This window comes from Choloepus didactylus, chromosome 9 (genome assembly GCF_015220235.1).
Source record: "Choloepus didactylus isolate mChoDid1 chromosome 9, mChoDid1.pri, whole genome shotgun sequence".
In the NCBI taxonomy this organism is placed as follows: Eukaryota; Metazoa; Chordata; class Mammalia; order Pilosa; family Megalonychidae; genus Choloepus; species Choloepus didactylus.
Window position 1 is genome coordinate 7,205,628 of NC_051315.1, and position 21,626 is coordinate 7,227,253.

Genomic DNA, 21,626 nt, shown 5'->3' on the forward strand with positions numbered 1-21,626 from the left:
CCGCATGGCTGGTTCTGCTGCTGACCCAGAATGGGCTCTGCCAACCCCACAGGGCTCTAGTGCTTCTGAAATCTCTCTCCTTTTACCCGCACAGCCTCTTGGCGGGCTTCTCCCATGGAGGCCCAGGTGAAAGACTGAGGGGTGGCCCTTAAGAGCCCTGGGTTTGGGAGCAGATGGGCTGTGTTCAGATTTCCCTCCCATATCCTTAGCCCTGAGATCTTGGGGTGAGCCTCAGGTTCTTCATCTGCGAAAGGCCTCACTCTTTTCCCAGGATTTGAGAACATTGTGAAGTTTTAGACTCCAGGCCGGCCCTTGAGTGGCTGCGCTGTTCTGTCCACACACCCAGCCCTACCACCTGCTCCTAGCTTGCCCCGTCTCCACGTTCCCACCCTGACTTCCACCAGTGGCCTCTGCTCCTGCTGTGCTATGTTGGGGACCACCCAGCACACCCTCTGCTTACTCGGGTGGGCTGGCACCCTGGCCACGGCCTCATGGGGCTGGAGTATCAGCCCTTGGGAGTGGGGAGGGAAAGACATGTTGGAGGGAGGGGTGACCCTCCTCTCCCTGGGGGTCGGGGCCTTTACTCTTGCCTGGAGAAGGGGCATGGTAGCTGGTCAGGCCGCCCCAGTGAGGGGATGCTCCCTACCGAAAGGGCCCTCAGGGCCCAGGCCTGGGGCTGCATGTTGGTGGGGGAGTGTGAGGGTTAGCTGTGCTAACTGCACCTTGTTTTTTTTTTTTTTCCTTGCAATTTTATTGAGGTGTAGTCACTTAGCATATCATCATCCAAAGTGTACAATTGTTCACAGTTTCATCATATAGTTGTGCATTCATCATCATGATTTTTGAACATTTTCATTACTCCAAAAAAATAAAAAAATAAAAATAAGAATAAAAATAAAAGTAAAAAAGAATACTCCGCACAACCCACCCCCCACCCCCCACTATTCATTTATGTTTTTGTTCCCATTTTTTCTACTCATTTGTTCATACACTGGTCACACCATGTAAACTACACAGTTATACACTTGTTTTCAAGAATCAGGGCTTGCAGTTCAATGTTTTTAGGTATTTCCTTCTAGCTATTCTAATACAGTAAAAACTTAAAAAGGGATATCTATATAACGCAGAAGAATAACCTCCAGGGTGACCTCTTGACTCCGTTTGAAATCTCTCAGCCACTGAACCTTTATTTTGTTTCATTTCTCTTCCCCCTTTTGGTCCAGAAGGCTTTCTCAGTCCCACGATGCCAGGTCCAGGCTCATTCCCGGGAATCCTGTCCCAAGTTGCCAGGGAGATCTACACCCCTGGGAGTCGTGTCTCACGTAGAGGGGAGGGCAGTGAGTTCACCTGCTGAGTTTCTGTGCCTTGGTTTTTGACTGACCTACCTCTCGAGGCAGTTTTGGGGCTGATGTAGGCAGGCAAGTCTTTCTTTAGCCAATTCAAGACATGAAAAAGAAAACCAAAACTCTACTCTTCGCTCTCACCAGTATTTTGTAAAAGAAATCATTAAAAGAGGAAGGAGGTGATTACTTTTGAGTGACAGTCTTTCCCAAGGGAAGCCAGGCAGTCTTCTAGCTCAGCTGTTCCTACCGGGCCCCTTGGAAAAGGAGGACGAGGTCTTTGTGGATCACTTCAGGGGACAGGGACTTCTGGAACACGAGGGTTTGTGAAAAAGGCAGCTCTCAGGCCTCCCTGCATTGACTGGACAGGGTGGGGGCGGGGAGGGAAGCTGGGCGCAGCATGGGGACGTGGGCAGACCAGCCTCATTCACTTGTCCAGTGGAAACCTGGAAATGTTCTCCTTGTGTCGCATTTCATTGCAGTAATCCTTGCAAAGTTTGCATCCTATTCCACGAACTGTGGTGGTTGGGTTACAAAAGCGTTTCCTTTGCCACTTAAATCCATGGCATGCAGCAAGACGCAGCATGGATGCCCTGTAGTAAACTGCAGGCCCACTGTGCGCTCCTCCCGGGTGCCACGTACCCTGGTTTGAGAATCACACCCTGAATTTGACCTTTGAAATCAGCCAGGTTTGGGTGCAGCCGTGCCTCACATCAGCAGTGAGATGGGACCTGTGGCTGCCACCTCAGGGGGTGGGAGGTCCCAACAAGGAGGTCCTTGGACCAGAGGCCCACTGTGGGGGTCCTCACCTTCAGTGTGACCTTTGTGGGGCTCAGGGGTAGGGGCTGATGCCGTGTCCCCAGCTGTCATCCCTGGGGCCGCTGGACTGGGTATGCAGCTGCGAGATGGAATCAGGGGCCGGGGGTCCTCCAAGGAGTACGAGCCTAGCGTGGCATTTCCCCTGGGAGGAAGGCAGGCTGGCAGACACCCCTTCCCCAGAGCCCACCCCTCCTGCTGCCACCTCGCAGCCAAGTCCAGGGAAACAGGCCTCGAGGGCCTGGGGCTGGAGCCCTGGGCTCACTCTTAGTTCCCCTTCCTCATTCTGGATTCTTCTGCCAGTTTCCCTCCGGCTGCCACACTGCCTTTTCCTGGCTCCCAGGAGGGGGGAGATGTGAGTACGTGTGCACATGTACTCACACATGGCCTCCTTGTGTGCACACCATGGGTGGGGAGCCTGAGTGTGAGCCCTGGCCCGAGCCAGCTCTGTGGGGTACCAGCGTGGTGGCAAAGCAGCTGGGCCTCCTGCCAGCATTTCGACATCTTTCTTAACAAGTCATGGTGCCTCTGGGAGATCGTAAGGCCAAGCCTGAGGTGGGGCCAGCCTGGCGGTGTGGAGGGTTATGGGTTTTTATTGCCCCGGGATGCTCTGCTGGGTGTCCTGGACTTACTTTCTGGGACTGAGTTCCCAGGGGCCTTGGGCTCTGCTCCAGCTGGGAAGACGAGCCTCCTTCTCCCCTCCGCTGGACACAACCGGGGCTGGCACAGGGCCGGGGGCCCCAGTGGCCTGAAGCTTGCCTGATGATGGGGATGGGGGGGCAGGCTCCTCATTCTAGCCCCTTCCTGTCCCCCTCCAACCCACAGGCTCAGCCTTAACTCGGGGTCTGCTGACCGAGCTTAAACCGCCACCATTAGTTTTACCAGCTCCTCCCCAGGTCACCTTGGCACTCTGAGTCTCGGCTTGCTCCCCTTTGGAAGAAGAAGGGGGTTGGAAGGAGTACTGGGCAAGAAGAGTCTCCGACTGCTGCAGAGATCCAAGAAGGGTTGGGCTGGGCTGGGGGGGCAGCACCGAGCCCCAGTTGCCTGTTGCAAGTGTACCCGTCTTGCCGGAGCAAGCCCTCCTGGGTGCCCCCACCAGGCTCGGTGACTGGCCGAGAGCACCCCTTGGGTGGTGCAGCCTGGCAGGAAGGCAGGGGTGGATGCAGAGGGCGGCTTGGGGGCGGCAGGCAACCTCACTTCCTGTGGCAGTGCCACAGAGCCACAGATGTGGGTTTGAATCCTGGCTCTGCTAATTGGCTGTGAAGCCTTCCTTTTATTATCTCTAAAAGTGGGGATGTGTGCTGGCTTGGATGTATTATGTTTCCCCAAACTCCATGTTCTTCGATGCAATCTTGTGGGGGCAGACATGTTAGTGTTGATTAGGTTGGAATATTGGATCAAGTTGTTTCCATGGAGATGTGACCCACCCAAATGTAGGTGATAACTCTGATTAGATCACTTCCATGGAGGCGTGGTCCCATCCATTTAGGGTGGGTCTTGATTGATTTACTGGAGTACTTTAAAAAGAGCCACACAGGCCCAGATGCTTGCTGCAGCCATGAGGGACACTTGAAGAACGCACAGGAGCTGAGAGAGGAGCTGAAAGGCAACCTGGGAGCAAGCAGATGCCAGCCACGTGCCTTCCCAGCTAACAGGTTTTCTGGATGCCATTGGCCATCCTCCAGTGAAGGTGCCCAATTGTTGATGCATTACCTTGGACACTTTATGGTCTTAAGACTGTAAATGTATAACCAAAAACACCCCCTTTATAAAAGTCCATTCATTTCTGGTGTTTTGCAAAACGGCAGCATTAGCAAACCGGAACAGGGTGATAACATGTAGCACACGGCATGGTGTGAAGATGAGCAAGGACACCCCGTAGCCATGAACACAACCTCCCCACTGAAAGGGACCAGAGCCCCTTGGAGAAACGGCGGATTCCAGGCCCAGAGCAGGGAAAAGCACCACAATACCATCAGCACATCCAATATATTTAATATTTAATAATATTACTTAATATCCAGTCCATAGTAAAATATTCCTATCCTCCCCACAGTGTCCCTTATTTCTGGGTCAGCCGGTGGTGCACCTTGTTATGCAGAGAGCAAGGATGTGCTCCGAGAAGGATGGGGACGTCCAAAGGCTCCCACTGGCCAAACGTGGGATGATTTGAGCATCAAAAAGAATGATGGTAATAGATGAAACACGCTGAACCAGAAACAAAGCCATAAGTCTGCAGTGACCCCTCTGCCCTGCATGCCACCTGACATCGAGGATGTGGCAGAATGAGAGAGAGCACCTTCTCGTGAGCCCTGCACGGCACTTGGTGAGGCCCAGATGATCAACGCAGCCCGTCTCTGGCATTGACGTGCATCCAGGGCACCAGCGGAACTTGTTGAAGCACCAGGGCTGAGTCAGAAGGCTGAGTCAGCGGGACTGGGGTGGAGCCTGGAATTCTTTATTCTCCAGGAAGCTGCTGGTCCCTCGGCCACACTTTGAGTAGCAAAGGCTGAATGGCTATCGAGAGCACTGGTGAGAAGTTGTCAGACTCTCGGACTGGGACCTCCGGCCCTCAGCATGGTGACAACGCCTGACCCCACCTTGTGACTACTTAATTGCAAACAAGCTTAGCACAAGTAACAGGACGAAATGACTTCCGATACCTCCCGGCGGGAGGCAGTGGAAAGGATGCGCCAGTCCCTGTGTGCCGCTTTTGCCAAAGGAGTGTTGAACTGAATCCAGTCATAAGGAAATAAACGAATCCAGAATGGGGGACATTCTCCAGGCAACTGTCAGTATCACGAAAGATAAAAAATAAATAAAATAAATAGGTGTGTGTGTGGAATATTCTGGAATAATGGAGACAAGAGACATGGCAAGCAAAAGCAACATGTGAACGGTGATTGGTTCCTAGGTCGAGAATCAGCCAGCCAACCCAGGAAAGAGGGACACCGTGGGGATGGCTAGGGATATTTGACTATGGACTGTGTATCTGGTAATAGTATCAAAATAAATGTTGAATTTATTGAGTGTGCTGGTGGTATTACGGATAGTTAAGAAAATATTCTTGTTCTTAGCTTCCATAACTAAGGACCACAAGCTGGGTGGCACCAACTTAGAGATTCATTGGCTCACAGTTCTGGATGCTAGGAATCCAAAGTCAAGGGTGGGTAGGGTGGGGCTGCCTCTGAAACCTGTAGGGGAGGGTCCTTCCGGGCCTCTTCTGGCCTTGGGTGGTTGTCGGCACTCCTCGGCACTCCTCGGCACTCCTTGGCTTGCAGCTGCCTCACTCCATCTCCGCCTCCATTGTCACATTCCCATCTTGTTGGATTAGGGAATGTGCCAGTTTGGATGTATTATGTCCCCCCAAGTGCCATGTTCTTTAATGCAGTCATGTGGGAGCAGTTGTATATTAGTGGTGATTAGGTTGGAATCTTTGGATTTGGTTGGTTCCATAGAGATGTGACCCACCCAACTGTGGGTAATGCCTTTGATTAGATTACTTCCATGGAAGTATGGCCCTGCCCATTCAGCGTAGCGTGGGTCTTGATTAATTTACTGGCACCCTATAAAAAGTCATACAGAAGGAGCTCAGTGCTGCAGCCAAGAGAGACATTTTGAAGAGTGCACAGGAGCTGAGAGAGGAGCTGGAGCACAACCCAGGATGAGCAGATGCCAGCCACATGCTTTCCCAGCTAACAGAAGTTTTCTGGATGTCATTGGCCTTTCTTCGATGAGGGTATACTCATGTTTTATGCCTTGGTTTGGAAACTTTTATGGCTGTAGAACTTTAACTTTGTAACCAAATAAACCCCCTCTTTAAAAGCCAATTCATTTCTGGTATTTTGCATAATGGCAGCATTAGCAAAACAGAACGTCTTAACTCACTACATCTGCAGTGACCCCATTTCCAAATAAGGTACCCCATTCTGGGGTAGCAGGGGTTATGACTGGAAGATATCTTTTTAGGGGGACACAAGTCAGTCTGCCCTCTGCCTCCCCAAATTCATGTCCTTCTCACATGCAAAATACATCCACCTATCCCAACATCCCCCAAGGTCTCTCACCTTCCAGCCTCAACTTTCCGTCTGGAATCTCTTCTACATCAGGAATGGGTGAGACTCTGGGCACCGTCCATCCTGGGCCCCCATTTCTCTCCATCTATGGACCTGTGAAACCCAGAAAACAAGTGAGCTGCTCCCCTGCTCCCCGAATGCAACGGTGGGACAGGCCTAGGGTAGACATTTCCACTCCAGAAGGGAGACATTGGAAGGAAATCCAGGGTCCTGGGTCCCAGGGAAGTCCATAACCCAGCGGGGCCAACTCCACGAGATTCCAAGGCCCAAGGAGAACAGGGGTGAGTCCGAGTGAAGGGTCCCTGGCAGTTCACTCTACTCCTCTTCCAACTTTTTCTGAAGTTTTATGTTTTCAAAATAAAAAGTAGGGAGGGGCATATGAAATGAGGCACCGAGTAAGTGCTGGGCCTAGAGGGGCTTCCTCTGCTCCCCTCCTCTTTGCCCTTGTCCCAGCTGCAGCCCTGGCTGTGGTGGTCCCTTCGTTAGCGGAGACCACCCAGGCTCTGTGCATGACAGGCCAAGACCACTGCACGTGGAGACCTTGCAAAGGGGACAAAAGTCACTTATCCCCTGGGCAGGGAGAGGCAGCAGTGGCCTTGGAGAGAGAGGCTGGGGGTGGAGGGTGGGGGGCTGGTGACAGTGGGGGGAATGGGGATGTGTCCGGGGTCACCTCCTGTCCCTGGTGATTCAAGTCCCCTTGCACACCGCCGCTGTGGTACTGCCACCAACTTGCTGTCACTGGGCAGGAGACCCCTTCCCTGGCCCTGCCTGGGCCCCTTACTGCATGTCCCGTGGGCCCTGGAGCCCAGTGTTTTTTGGGGGTGGGGGCCTCACTGAGAGTGCTAATGTCCTGGGGCTCCCCAGCCACTTCCCCACCTCCACTGAGGGGTGCAGATCCCCAGGCTCCATGGTGCCTGGCAGCCCTTTCCTCCCCTGCCTTCCCCGGGAGGCCCCATATTGTCTGCTGCCACCCCAGTAGCGTGGCTGATTGGAGCAGCTCTCTGGATGTGGGAGAGAGTGGGGAGGGGGAGGCCGTGAGAGACTCAGAGAGAAAAGCCCCGTCTGTCGGGGAGCCAGCCAGGCACCCAGAGGCAGGCGGGAAGCCGGGTGTCTGCTTGGGGGGCAGCCCTCGCTCCATTCGGGGTGCCCCCTTGACCCCCCGGCTGCCTGGTCAGTGGGAACACCGGGCCTGGGGCCCACGGCGGCCTGTGGTCGGCCTGTCTGTCTTTCTGTCCGCCCCCACATGCCCGGGGAGCATCTGTGTGAGAGCGTGAGGCTGTGCATCCTGTCTCTGGGGGCCCCCGACCGCAGGCCCTGCTGGGGAGGAAGAGGTGAGGGGGGGCCATCCCGCTGGCCCGGCTGGGCTCAGTCTGTGACCTGATCCAGTCGGGGCGGCCAGCGGGCAGGGCCGGGACGATGCTCAGGAAGGTCAAGGTCAGATGTGTTTTCTGAGGTCTCAGCTGGGGGCTGGTGGGCACCTGGGAGGGGACACGGCCGCCCGGATCCAAGCCGGGATGTGTGGGTGGAAGGTTGGGGTGTGGGGAACTGCCCTGCTCTCCTCGCCCCATCTTCCTCAGGGCCCCCCACCTGGGCCCCAGCCCGGCTCTTCCCACCTGACTCCCAATGGTGGCTAAATCCCAGCCCGGCCCTGGGTTCTAGAAGGTGCTAAACCTACCCTGTGCTATGCCGCACATCCTGTGGGTATCTGTCCTCATAGACGCAGGGGCCCAGCCGCTTTTGGGGCTGAGGGAGGGGATCGGAGCCCCCCAGGCATTTGAGCACATCCTGAACTGTGGGTACCAGGGGCTGGAGGGGTGGGAAGTGGGGAGAGAGCAGAGTTCCACCCGGCCGCCCACCCCAGGTTGGGAGCTTTGGGGCTCCTTGGCTCTGTGCCCCTGACCCCTGTGACCTGGGGCTCAGTGTCCTGATGTATCTGTGCCCACCTGCCGTCTTTGCCGGGGAGGCAAGCCCCTTGTCCTGGGGGCTGGGGCCCTGTGGAGTCTGGAGTCCCTGGTTCAGCCCCCCTAAGGGACTGATGGCTGCGAGGGGGCCTTTCCCTCCCTTTGCCCGTGGGGAGGCCTTGCCCTTGCGTGGCCCGCAGTTGAGTGGGGGCTCACACACTGTGGCAGCAACCAGGAGCTGGGGGCCCCCTTGGCTGTCAGCTGGCCGGGGGAGGGGAGGGCTTGTCAGAAGCCCCCCAACCTGGAAATCTAGAGTGAGTGCTGACCTCAGAGCCAGTGTCCAGGGCAGCGAGCAAGGCCATGGGGGGGGGGGGGCCAGGAAGGGGGGCCTCCCTCCTCCTTGGCCCCAGGCAGTGCCTGCTGGGCCTCGGGGGCCTGGAATGACACCAAGAGGTGCCCAGGTCCACCCGAGAGGGGTGCTGGGAACAGCAGGGCTGACCTGTGAGGCTCTTTTCTGCAGAAGGTCCTGGAGCCGGCCGAGCGGGTGGGCGGTGTCCTGTCGCTCCTGCCACTTCTCCTCCCCGCTGTGCTGGAAGTGTCCCCTTCAGAGACACTTCAGCGCCACTCGGGAGTCCTCTGGCTGAGGATGTGGTGAGAGGAAGCTCTGATAGGCACCGCGGAGTGGCACGATGAGGCTTCCGGGACTGCTGGCTCTGACTCCCTGGGTGGGCCCGTGACGCCTGTGCCAACACAGGGCTGCAGCGGGACACGCTCCCGACCTCCACCTAGGTTATTAGAAAGTTCCCCTTTGTTTATTTCCGAGCGGCAAGCATGAGCGATGCAGGTGTGTCTGCACTTCCCCCTCCGGACAGATGGTGCGAATCCTGTCCCCGAGCCACCAGGCTTTCCTCCTCCCCAACTCCTGCTCAGCCTTCAAAACCCAGCTCTGTTGTCCCGCCATCTGCAATCCCCCCACCCGCCGATACCTGGAGCCCCTCTTCCCTCTGCAGTCTCTGAGCTGACCCCCCCCACAAAATTGGCATCGAAGGATGCACGAGCTGGGTCCCCCAAGGCCAGTGGCTTCTTTCTCGGTCTGTGTGTGTGTGCCTGTCTGTGAGTGTGTGTGGGGCTCCTAGGTGAGCTTGGCTTCTCTGCTCTGAGCAGACATGATGGGGCTGAGGGAGCTCGTGGCCACCCCATGGTGGGGGGTGTTCTGTCCTTCAGATGTGGCCATGCTCCGGGAACCCGATGTCCGGGATGCCGTGTGTGTGTGTGTGGAGTGAGGGCCATAGAAAGCCAGTGGTGGGCTGGGGTCTTACTGAGGGGCTCAGAACCTGCTGCCCTCTGCCCACACTTGGTTTTCCTGCAGTTAGCCACCCAGGAAGCAACTTGAGGACGCGGTCCCTCGTTCATAAGACGGAGGTGTGTGCAGTGAGGATTAAATGAGGCCAACTTCCTGGGCTTTCTGTGAGCCCAGGCCTCCCTGTGGCCGCCACGCTCACCACCGTGCTGGGGTGGGGACTGGGGGCAGAGGGAGGTTAAGCAGTTAGCCAGAGGCCACTCAGCCAAGTCCGAGCTGGGATTCGTACCCGGGTCCCCATGCCCTTCACCCCCTCCTCACTTTCCTGGCTGGGAGCGCCCGCAAAACCGAAACTAGCTGGGGAAGGGCCTGAGGCTGCTGTGAACATTAATTCTAATGCCCCCCACTTCTGGGTGCTTTCTGGGTGTCAGGGCTAAGTTCTGCAGGTGCCTAATCGTCCCCTTCTGCAAAGGAGGAGCCTGAGACTGCCCCTGGCTCAGATGAACTGACTGACCACTGAGGCATGTGTGGATCCGCCCTGGGTGGGCACGGGGGATGCAGGGGTGCCTGGGACATGGTCCCTGACCTCAGGCTGTCCGTCTGGGTGGGGTCTCACTATCCTGTAAGTGGGTGCTGATATCGTCATCTTGCGGATACACACTGAATCAGTGAGGGGGGTTCCCTGTCCTCCAGGGTCTCCCCATCCAGCTGGTCTCCGTCTCTCAAGCCCTGGAGGTGGCCCCAGTGGCCTCAGCTGGGTGGGGAGAGCGCACAATCATGTTTGGGACCTGGGGCCGGGGGCTGTGCGTGTCCCACTCTGTGTGACACCTGGGACATTGGCGCCCTCGGGAGCCCGATGACAGGCGCGGACGGGGTCCCTTTGCTCTATCCTCCTGCCTGGAGGGGCTGCCGGGCCCTGATCTGCCATTTGGGATTGTGGGAAGCACCGAAATATTGTTCATGGTGTTTTGTTTTAGCTTTCTCCTCTCGCCCTCGTCAGCCCTGCTGTCCGGGAGCTGCCCTGGCCCAGATGGTGCATGTCCCAACTGCTGTCACACAGAGTTGTTGGTGGGGCCGCCTCCCCAGCTCCCATCCCTTCCCTGCTGCCTCTCTCACCCTCTCTGTTCACCCTCCCTGAATTGTAGTTGCCCTGGGCAATTGGAAATGCCCCGGTGATGTGCTTCTACTCTCTGGTCTCCTCACTTTGGCTGCAAAGTTCTCCCCTCTGGGCTGCCACCTCTCCCGGGAAGTCTTCCCTGACTGCCCAAGTTGGGTAAGGCCTCCACCCCAGCTTCTTTCCATTCCGGAACTGCTTCCCCAGCAGAGATGCCCAGGGCCAGGCCCAGAGCTGGTGCTTGGTGGGACAGCGAATGCATTAAACCACGAGAAAGAAGGGCTGAGCCACACTGCGCCCTGGGCTGGGTTGGGGGAGGTGTAGCAGGGTGGCACAGATACTCTGAGGGTGAGTCATGGGTGTGAGGGGTCCGGCTCCATGCCAAGCCTGGGCACCCCTCAGTCCAGGACGCTGGGCTGGGTCCCAGGTGGGCAAAGCTGGGGTTTGAGGCAGTGGGGCCCGCCGCAGGGTCTTAGAAGGGAGGATGTATCTGGGGGGGCGCTGGGCTCTGACCCTGACCTGGCCCCATCTTTTTTCCCTCCTCCACCTTCTACCCCACCCACCACTGCTTGTTTCCTTCTCCCTCTCGTTGGGTTTTGGCTACTTCCTCTCAAGAGCCCTGCTGAAAATCTCAAAGCTGTACTTTCTGCTTCCCCTTTAGATATGGGTGTGTCCTGTCTCAGTTTCTGCCTCCCTCTCTGCAAGCCCCACCTGCATCTCTGCCTCAGCTTCCCCATCCCCCTGGCTTTCTCTCCTCTGCTCTCCCCCATCTCCCGCTCCCCTCCTTGCCTCATTATTTTGCCCTCCCTGCTCCCTGCCCTGCTTGCTCGCCCTCCCGTAGAACCGTGAGGTTGGAGGGAAGGAGACTGAGATGGGGGCGGGGGTCTGGGAGAGCCTGGTGGGCCAGCCCCCTGGTTAGCGCTTCTGCTCCGGCTCCCTGTGTTTTCTAGTTCTTTCTCCCTCTCTTTCTTTAAGTTTCCTCCCTGCCTTTCCCCACCCATCTCCCCACCTCCTGGCCCCTGCCTTGGCTGATAATGGCAGCTGTGACTCACCAGAAGGCAGAGCCCCCCAGATTTCCACTTGAGACAAGGAGCTTGTGGCTCTAGTCCATGTGTGTGTGTGCCTCTGTGTGCCTGAGTGTGTGTGTGTGTGAATGTGGGTGTTCATCAGTGTGTGTCTGGGGGCACCTGCTGAGGGGGGCTGCCTAGGCATTGCCTGCTGGGTCACTTCTGAAGCTCAAACAGCTGGGCCGGGAGCCGGCTGTGTGACGCAAAGGGTCTGGCCCTAGCTGCCCCTCAGTTTGGGGTGTCACCTCCATGGCCTGGGCCCACTCTGCTCTCATTTCTGGTATTCATGGGTCTGGGGTCTGGGGAATGGAGTCAGTTGGGGAGGTGGGTGGCCCCTGCCTGGCCTCCTCTCCTGCTCAGCTCACTTTCAACAGCCAGGGTGGTGGGGGTGACGAGGAGGCTGCCTTTGAAGTCTCCCCCCACTCCTGGTTTCTGTCCCTACAGCCCCCCTGCCCCGAGCTCCTTCTCTTGGCCAAACCCTGGATAGAGGGGTGGGGGTGGGGGGTGTCTCAAGACTTGATGTACTCATTCCTGCCCTCGAGGATGATGCATCCAGGGACTTGCTGAAGGTTCCGGAACCCTGGGCTGGGTGAAATTGTGGTGTACCTCTTGGGCCCTGGGTTAGGGGTGGGGAGGGGGTTCTTCTATGGTTCTGGTGACTGGGCACTCTCGGTGCTGCCGCTCCCCCACTCCAGATAACATTCCTCCCCCATCTCCACTCACAGGTCCTCCAGAAACTGGGGAAAGCGGATGAGACAAAGGACGAGCAGTTTGAACAGTGTGTCCAGAATTTCAACAAGCAGCTGGTGAGTGTGAGCGGCCCTTAGCCCTGGGGAGCTTGTGCAAATGGAGCAGTGGGTGCTGGGCGGAAAATGTCAAAAGCCGATCAAGTGGAGGTAGGGGAGCTTGGAAGGGCGGGGTCAGCATGGGCTGGTGAAGTCTTGGAAGCCTTCCTGGAGGAGAGGGTGCTGGAACGGGGCACAAACCATGGGGAAGAAGTGGGAGGGGGGTGAGGGGACACTTTAGGTCCTTGGTAAGACATAGGAAGGGTGGTGGAGAGTGGCCTGCTCTGCTTAGCCTTGGACTAAGACTGGGGGGGCTGTGACAGCTTTTTGAGGAGAGTCGCCTCTGCGGTTTAGGGTGGCGGCAGAGTAGGTGGGATTTGGTTCCGGCATCAGCCTGATGCTGTTGCCGGCTCAAGGCGAGGCTGTTTCTAGATGGCTCTTGGGTGCCTCTCAGCAACCTGTCAGGCACATTGTGCCGTCACTTGCTTCCTTCTTGTAGGTGAAGCAGTCAAGGCTCAGGGAAGTTGGGTAACTTGCCCGAGGCCATCCAGCCTTGGACGTGGATTTAGACCCATACTCGTCCGGTTCCAGAGCCTGGAGGGGACTTTCAGCGCAACCTTACCAAGGCACGGGGCTAGTGACAGGACAGAAGGGGTCAGTCATTTCAACAGCCTGGAGGCACTGGTTAGATACGTGGGGAACTTCCCGACCTAAGGGCTCCAAATACCCTTACTAGGCTACTCCTGAAACCTTTCTCCAAAGAGGTCGGCTAAATCTGCCATCTTAGTTTGCCGGGGCTGCTATGACCAAACACCACATCCTGGCTGAAACAACAGGAATTTATCGGCTCATGGTTTTGGTAGCTAGAACTCCAACAGCAAGGTAGTGGCTGTGCCTTCTTCAAAGTCTGTAGTGTCTGGTGGTGGCTGGCTGGTGCTCAGTCTCTCCTCTGTCACATGGCCATCTGTCTCTTTCTCTCTCCTCCTGTGGCTTCTAGTCTTTTGTCCAAATTTCCTTTGCTCCCAAGGCCTCCAGCCATGCTGGATTAAGCCCACCCTGATTCCATTTGGCCTCATCTAAATGGGATCTCCAAAGATCCTATTTACAAGTGACGCCACACCCACAGGATTGGGGGTCAAGACTTGAGTTCGTCTTATGCTGCGTTGAGAGCATGCCATTGGTGTGGCTGGTCTGAGGACGGTCGGAGGGAGTGTGAGCTGGTCCTGGGATTTCCCTCCCTGGGAAGGGCTGAGGTAGAGGAGGGCAGGGAGGGAGAGCTGGGCCACTGCCCAGAGGCAGGTGGGAAGGGAGGCCAGAGAAGGAGGCCACGAAGAAGGGGATGGCAGTGCGGGCAGATTCTAGGCTCTGCTGGGAAAGGGCACGGGGCTGGCTGGAGCCGGCCTCTCCCGACTCCTTGTCTATATCTGGGGCCTTGGAAAGCACTGACAGCATCTACCCACCAAAGCCTTTGTAGCTAGCCTGGAACCTGGGGGGAGGGGCCTTCTGTGGAGAACCCTGAATACCCACTGGCCAGGGCTGGCAGCCATGCTGGGAAGGGGCTGAAGAGCATGCTGGGAAAGGGTGGGAACATGCTAGGAAAAGGCCAGGGAACAGCTGGGAGAGGGCAGAGGAGCATGCTGGGAAAAGGCCAGGGAGCATGCTGGGAGAGGGCTGGGAGCATGCTGGGAAAAGGCCAGGGAGCATGCTGGGAAAAGGCCAGGGAGCATGCTGGGAGAGGGCTGGGAGCATTCTGGGAGAAGGCCAGGAAGCAGCTGGGAAAGGGCAGGGGAGCATTCTGGGTGAGTGCTAAGGAGCATGCTGGGAAATGGCCAGGAAGCAGCTGGGAAGGGGCTGGGAACATTCTGGGAAAAGGCCAGGGAACATTGTGGGAAGGCCTCAGGGCCGAGTCCCCTGGCCTGCTGGGGACTCAGCCAGAGGGGCTCCCCAGGGCAGGAGGGGGGCCGCCATGGCTGCCAATTCTCCAGGCCAGAAACGGGAGGTGTTTTGAGGCCCAGGCAGGTGTCCTGCAGACTTCTGCTCCCTCTATGGCCCTGGGCAAGCTCCTGTCCCTCAGGCCTCGGTTTCCTCATCTGCAAAATGATAGACTTAAAAGACAGCCTCTGATTTTGTCTCCTGGAAGCCCCGGTGTGCCCTGGCTGGGCTGGCTTCCCCTGGTTATGGGCTGCTCTGAAAGTCTGCTAGGGAATGGATGTTCCTTGGGTGCCAGCTGTGGGCCAGGTACTGCTGCGTGTTTTACAGGGACAGACCTCACAGTCCTTGAAGTGGGCACTGATGATATTACCTTCATTTGCCGGCAAGGCTCAGAGAGGTCAAGCAGCTCTTCCAAGGCCACACAGCTGCTGTGGGAGTTTGGGAGTTTAAACTCAGACCTGCCCACCCTCAAGTTCCCTGTGTGATGCTGACTCCCCAGTCCTGGGGGCAGCTGGTTGGCCTGGGGAGAGTTGTGAAGACAGCAACCCCTCCAAGGCTGCTGTGACGTGGGTGACCCCTGGGCTCTGGCCCTTGGCTGGGGGTGCGAGGGCCTCCCCAGAGCAGCCTGTGCTCTTTGGCAGTGGGGGGTGAGGAAAACAGAGGGCTGGGAATTGAGGTTCCCTGTGGCCTGGTCCAGAACTGATCCTAGAATGTTGTTCTCCTCGCCTGTCCCTCAGTCACCCCTCTGGGTCCCTGGCTCCCTTTCTGCCTGGCCCTGGGCAAGGAGCCACTCACTGATCCTTGGGCAGAGGGGCTGGCGCTAAAGATAGCCTGGGCTGGCCCTGCCTGGCGGCAAACAGGGGAGCGGTCACTTCAGACAGGGTGTGGCCGGGTGGGGTGGCTGGCTTTTCAGGGGACCAGGGTGGCGTGAGGGGGGTGGGGTTGCTTTGAGGTCTGCTGTGGGGCTCTGGGGTAACCTTCCCTGGAGGTTTAGGCAGCTGGGCAGTTCGGGATTGGATTGGTGTGTAGGGATGACTGGGGCCTGGGTCGGGAAGGGTTTGGAGGCTGCTGTTCCCGAGGGAGTGAATTCAGGGAGGTGAGTGGGCATGGCCTCGGCCAACCTACAAGGCTTGGGGGACCCTGGAAAGGTTCTGGAAGCTCTGGTAGCTAAGCTCTCTCCTTCCTGCTCCTTATCAGTGAACATCCAATGTGGTGGGGGCAGGGAATTTGGTCTCCAAGGAAGCAAATCTGCCAGGCCCTTCCCATGGGGCTGGACCCTAGAGGAGGGCGTAGGTCACACATTGTGTCCCCTGCCCTCACAGGGACCCAGGCCCTGTGCCTAGAAACCCTGAGGGTCTAGTCATCCCCCCTCCCCCACTTTCCCCAGAGAACTCAAAACCCAGCTCAGCCATCCTGCCAACATTCCTGGATCCTTCCAGGTGGGCTGAGCACTTCTTCTGAGGGGCCACTGGCAGCTTGCTGGGTCCCCAGGCTCACCGCTGTGTTTGTTTGTTGGGGGCGTGGGTGGGTGGGTCTGATTCTCTTCTCATCCCCAGGGCCCACCCAGAAGGATGCTTGCCAAAGCAGCCTCAGTGCTGTGGAGGGAGAATCTCCTGGCATTGGTGACACAGGGACAAGCAGGTGGTCCACACAGGAGGTGTCCCTGCCCCCTTAGACACGCTGGGAAGATGGGGACTTGGGTCTTCCAGGCCACTGGTGGGGGCTGATGCTGGGGGAGGTGGAGGAGCAGGGCCCTTTGGAGGGTGGTATGGCTGGGGCTTGGCCATGCTGGCCCCCCAAGACTTTCCAGGTGTTGGCCCTGGGCCGATCGTGCCTCGCAGGGTCTTGAGTCCTGGAGGGGTGAGCTGGCCAAGGAGGCCTGGGGTTCCTGAGTCTTGTCCTCCCCCCACTGGGCTGAGCAAGCAGCGTAACCAGAACACCAGCCACCCCAGGGAATTGGTTCTCAGGCTTCAAAGCCCTGTTCGGGGGTCCAAGAGGTTGTGCAAACACAGACCATCCAGGAGGCTGCTAGCTGGGGGCCCCCAGTGGGGGCAGCCGTGTGTCCAACCCTGGGGATGGACTGGGGAGGGCGCCAGCTCCTGCCCATCTGCCCACCAGGGCCTGCTCACAGAGCTGCCTTGTGTGGACAGCGCAGGGGACCCTGGTACGGCCTGGAGCCTGGGCGAGCACAGCCACCTGCCCTGCTGGGGATCCTTTCCTTGGGGTGCAGTTTGGGCAGGTGCTGGGGGGCAGGGAGGGGAGGGATAGAAGGTGGGAGAAGGCTGGGAGAGCAGCTGCATCTGGAAGATTCTGTGACATCAGACGAACACAATAGCTTCACTTCAGCCCAAGAAAGCTTGGGATGTTAAGATTTGGGAGGCTGGGTGGGAGCTGGATAAATCCCTCCCCTTACCATTCCCAGAGGGCCCAGTCCAGATCCCCAGGATGGAATTCCAGAGAGGCTGGAATGCTAGTGGATTGTCCTTTTGCTTCTTCCTTTAATCTTTGGATGGGTGGGCCTTGAACTTCGATGTTTGTAGGCATATGTGTCTGCGATTGGATGGTATAATTTTATGGGGGATTCAAAGAATTTTAGAGAGGGATTTTCTTTTTCTCTGTTCACCTCCAACTGCCTTTTTTTTTTTTGGTCATACATCATCTTATGTGCCAACCTTATACTCTCCCTATACTGTCTCTCCTGTATGTGGAAATAGTCATCGTATAAATAGGCTGATAGGTGTTCCCCTGTAGGGCATTTGGCTGCAGGTCCTCACACTACACCCTGAGGCCCGAGGTTCTGGTTCTCATCCCTGTTCTCCCAGTTTCTGTCCCTGTAACCCTGGGCGAGTCACTGCCCCGCTCAGCTTTCTCGTTTGTCTGGTGGAGCATGGAAAGTGGCAGCCCCAGGGGCAGCTCCACCAGGGGACGCCCGGAGTGGCAGGTGAGAACAGGTCCTGGTTATGAGGAAGGAGTGCTGTTTGGGGGGCACAGGAGAGGTTTGGGGGTACCTGGGCCATGGGCCGGGAAGGTGGCTGCCCCCTGCCTCCCTTCAGCTGGAGAATTGAGCTGCAGGGGTGGGGTGGCTTTCCCCGTCCTGTGGAGCCTGAGGGCTGGCCAGGAGGACGTGCTGCAGGGCTCTGGGTCTCCTGGGACTGTGGTACCAGCCTGCTCCAGCCCCTGTGCTGGGGTGAGGGAGTCTAGAGCAGGGGAGTTCCAGGGCAGGGGAGATGCCAGGGGATGCTCCCCACCCCCTGCCCCGGAGAGCAGCACCACCGCGTCCGAGGCTCTCCCAGAGATCCCGTTTCCTGTGTCCCCTGTCTAACTCCCATGATGTCTTCAGCTGGTGCCGGGGCCCAGCCTGCTGCTGTCAGCTGCTCCCAGAGCACATCTGCTTGTGTGGAGTTCCTGGTCCCCAGGGAGCTGTCATCCCAGGTGACAGATGGGGAAACTGAGGCTCAGAGAGGCTCAGGACCTTGCTTAGGGCTGTGCGCCTAGGAATGGACAGGGCCGGGTGTTCACGGCCCCAAAGCCTGTGTGCGCTTCCCTCGTTTACACACGACTTCTGGAAACATCCACATCTTGCTGTTTGCCTCTCCTCACACCCAGAGCTCGGCCAGCCTGGCTCTTGCCTTCTCAGGGCAGCCCAGGGGGCACTCAAGGCCTTGCCCCAGTTCCATCCTCCCTGATGGCTGGCCTTCTCCGGAAGCCCCAGCGTACGCTCTCTCAGCTTGGGGGGCGTCTCCTGCTGTACCCTGTCTCCAACCTTCTGCTTCTACACTCTACACCTGCCCTCTCTCTGGGCCAGTATCCCTCGAGTCCTGGACCCGATCCCCACACTGCACACTGCCACCCCTGGTGGAGGGCTCCTCTCCTGCACCCCATCCATCAGAACCCTCCTGGCCCCGCAAAGCCTTGCCCCAGGCTCTCCTTCCCTGTAGATGCAGTGGGAAACGTCCGATCTTTGCACCACCTGAGCTTATGAAATGGGGTGCCTGGGTGTTCACGAGTCTGCCTGTCCCTCACTCAAAAAGCCTCGTGGGCCACTCAGTCCACAGCATGGGGTGTGCCTGTGTGTGTCATGAGGCTGTCGTATGCATGTGTTGTGATGTGTGTGTGTGTGTCGTGTGTGTGATGTGTGTGTGCACATGCTTATGTATCTGTGTGTGTATGCAGGTCTGTGCATGTGCTTTATGTGTGCAAATGCATGTCTGTGTGCATCTCTGTGGTGTGTGCATGTGTGTGTCAGGATGTATGTGTTGTGTGCATGTATGTGTGCGTCTTTGTGTGCATTGTATGCATGTGCATGTCTGTGTGCATCTTTGTGTGCATTGTGTGGGTACATGTACGTGTCTGTGGTGCATCTTTGTGTACATTCTGTGGGTACATGGGTCTGTGTGTGTCTTTGTGTTCATTGTGTGTGCGAGTGCATGTCTGTGTGCATCTTTCTGTGCATGTATGTGTCTGTGTGCATCTTTGTGTGCATTGTGTGTGCATGTGTATGCCTGTGTGCATCTTTGTGTGCATTGTGTGTGCCTATATGTGCCTGTGTGCATCTTTGTGTTCATTGTGTGTGTGCATGTGTGTGTCTTTGTGTGCATTGTGTGCACATGTGTGTCTGTATCTGTGTGTTGTGTGTGTGCATGCACATCTGTGTGCACCTTTGTGTGTGTTAGGTCTGTGCATCTGTGTTTGAGTTGTGTGTGTGCATGCACATGCCTGTGTGTATTTGTCCATGTGTGTGTGTGTGTGTGTCATTGAGTGATGTCATTTTCAGGGCAGAGGTGGTCTTTCCCACCTCACGGGGCCAAGAGCAGTGCAGGAAGAGAGGTGGTGCTGGCAAACGCTGGCAAGAATGAATGCACCCTACGAGTCGGGTGGGAGAGGGTACCTGCCTCTCTCCCTCCTCCCTGTGACCAGTGTGCGGTGGGTGCTCAGGGGTGTGGACAGAGAGGTGGCGGCCACACGCTTGGCTCCAGTCCCAGGTCCTGTGTTGGTGCTTAGACACACCCCATCTTCCCAATTATCCCTGTGACTGGTGAGGCGTGTAGTTTGCCCCCTCTGTGTTTTTAGAGGAGAGATGGGCTGGCTAGCTCAGGGGAGCAGCAGGAGGGACAGGGTCTGGGAGGGGTGCACCCCAAGCTCTGAACCTGCCTCGTCTTCTCTTTGCAGACCGAGGGCACCCGGCTGCAGAAGGATCTCCGGACCTACCTGGCCTCTGTCAAAGGTGAGGGGCAGGTGGGCTCTGCAGCACACCTGACCTGGACCTGGACACGCCATGAGGGTGTCCCCAGGATGGCACTGATATGGCACGGAGCTGAGGGTGGGGTGAGGGGCACGGACAGGTCAGTGTTGGGGGCCGGGCTGCCAGCAGAGGCGGCCCCACAGACCTGGGCCTTTGAGGGTGACAGGGCACTTCACCCCAAGGAGGGGAGCAGGGTAGGTGGGCAGCCCCATCCTGGCTCTCCGCCCGTGGCCCTGGCCGCAGCGTGGCCTCTGCCCACAGCCATGCATGAGGCCTCCAAGAAGTTGAACGAGTGCTTGCAGGAGGTGTACGAGCCCGACTGGCCTGGCAGGGACGAAGCGGGCAAGATCGCTGAGGTGAGTGGGCGCGGCCTGGGCTCCCGTCCCCAGCTGCCTTCATCCTGGGGACAGGCCTCTGGGGCTGGGGGCTCTCCCTGCCTCTGACCCTCACTCACCCTCTGGTATTGCATGAAATGAGGGGTTACGAGGCCCCTCAGCTGGGTGCTGGGTGTCTCCTGTCTCGCGGAGGCCTCTACTATCCCTCCAGACCTGGGTAGGTCTAGCCCTCGAGGGGCTGTCATCCCCCATTTGTAAGTGAGAAAACCGAGGCTCCAGGAGCCAGGGAGCCAGGCCCGGGAAGGCACTGGGGCTGTGTCTGGGAGGCAAGCGCCGGGGGCTGGCGGCCAGGAGGTGTGAGCCCCCCTGACCGCCTCTGGCCTCCTGCAGAACAATGACCTGCTCTGGCTGGACTACCACCAGAAGCTGGTGGACCAGGCCTTGCTGACCATGGACACCTACCTCGGCCAGTTCCCCGACATCAAGGTGAGGCCCCTGGGCAGATCCGCCCTGTCCCTGCCGGGCAGCCTGTGCCAGGAGAGCCAGGAGGGTGCATGGGGCTGTGGCGGCATCAAACCGGTGTGCTCTTTCATGTACCCACTGCATCCAGCCCACCGGGCCCCCCGGCTCCCCGAGTCAGGGCCTTCCAGGGTCTCAGGGCTGGGGGTTATGCCCGTGTGTCAGTTGCTGTGGAACAGGTGCACGGCTGTGTAGGTGTGTAAGAATGTGTCAGGCCTGGGCTGTGCGTGCCTGAGGTTCCCTTGGTCGACACTGCATGTGTATGAAAGGGAGGCCTGTGGCTTTGTGGGTGCCATCTCTGGTTGGGGTCTGTGCATCTGTGTGTGTGTGTGTGTGTGTGTGTTTGTGTGTGTGTGTTCAGGAAGCCAGCACTGGGGATAGGGGTGAGCAGAGCCCAAGGGTCCCTGTGGCATCCTTGAGCAGCTGAGGACTCAGGAAGGGCACTGCCCACCCAGGACCAGCAGCCCAGGGCAGGGGCTTGCCTGGATCCTGGGTACAGGACATGGATTAGCCTTGTAAGGCCCTGGTTGACCGGGGATGGGAGGGCTGCCCTGGGGGGCTGCCATGAGATCTCCCGTGAGTGAGTTGCTCTGGGCCCTCGGCTTCCTCGCCCAGGATCCCTTGCCCAGGACCCAGTTCCTCCCGGGTGACCCTGGGCTCAGCCCCCTCCTCCCCATCCTCCCCTCAGTCACGCATCGCCAAGCGGGGGCGGAAGCTGGTGGACTACGATAGTGCCCGCCACCATTTTGAGTCCCTCCAGACTGCCAAAAAGAAGGACGAAGCCAAAATTGCCAAGGTAAGGGCCGGCTGGCAGGTGGGTGGCGGGGGGGAGAGTGGCACACGGCTTGCCTCTCCCCCTCCCTCCGCCTGGAGTCCTGAGTGTGCAGTGCAGGCAGCGGGGAGCGGAATGAGGGGCGGGATGGGGCAATCGGGTGTCCCCCCACCTCGGGAACGAGCTCTTCCCTCTGCCCTGCCCGCACCCACCCCCTCTGCATCTCTCTGCCCCAGGTCAGGGCCCTGCAGGGATGATGGGTTCTTTGCAGTTTCGGGGTCACTAGGTCAAGGTCACAAGCTTGAGGGTCAGACAAGGGGTGCAGGTGCAAATGTGGAGGTTGGGGGGTGCTGGGGTCCGGGGCAAGCGAGTGGGTGAAAGGCCCTGTGGGTGCTGGGGGAGGGTGGGGTGGGACAGGGAGGGGTGG

The 21,626-nt window shown here is 58.1% G+C and overlaps 1 protein-coding gene and 1 long non-coding RNA gene across 10 annotated transcripts in view; one reads left to right on the forward strand and one right to left on the reverse strand.

The window, feature by feature from the left end:
- BIN1 (bridging integrator 1) overlaps nucleotides 1–21,626 on the forward strand; it is a 58,869-nt gene that overhangs the window by 17,332 nt on the left and 19,911 nt on the right. For 8 of the 9 annotated variants that reach the window (XR_005218722.1, XR_005218725.1, XR_005218724.1 and 5 more), the window contains exons 2-6: nucleotides 12,340–12,420; nucleotides 19,501–19,555; nucleotides 19,835–19,929; nucleotides 20,299–20,394; nucleotides 21,116–21,223. Coding sequence is in view for 1 of the 9 variants with exons in the window: in XM_037849003.1 (XP_037704931.1) it covers nucleotides 12,340–12,420; nucleotides 19,501–19,555; nucleotides 19,835–19,929; nucleotides 20,299–20,394; nucleotides 21,116–21,223 (435 nt within the window). In the remaining 8 variants the exon portion in view is untranslated. Of the gene's footprint in view, nucleotides 1–7,596; nucleotides 7,667–12,339; nucleotides 12,421–19,500; nucleotides 19,556–19,834; nucleotides 19,930–20,298; nucleotides 20,395–21,115; nucleotides 21,224–21,626 lie in introns of those variants that run through there. The other variant, XR_005218723.1, reaches the window with a different exon arrangement.
- Nucleotides 3,888–8,924, reverse strand: LOC119544027. Its single transcript, XR_005218734.1, has 3 exons — nucleotides 8,633–8,924; nucleotides 6,224–6,325; nucleotides 3,888–5,722 (listed from the first exon to the last, which is right to left on the reverse strand). It is a non-coding gene; the product is annotated as an uncharacterized LOC119544027 (long non-coding RNA).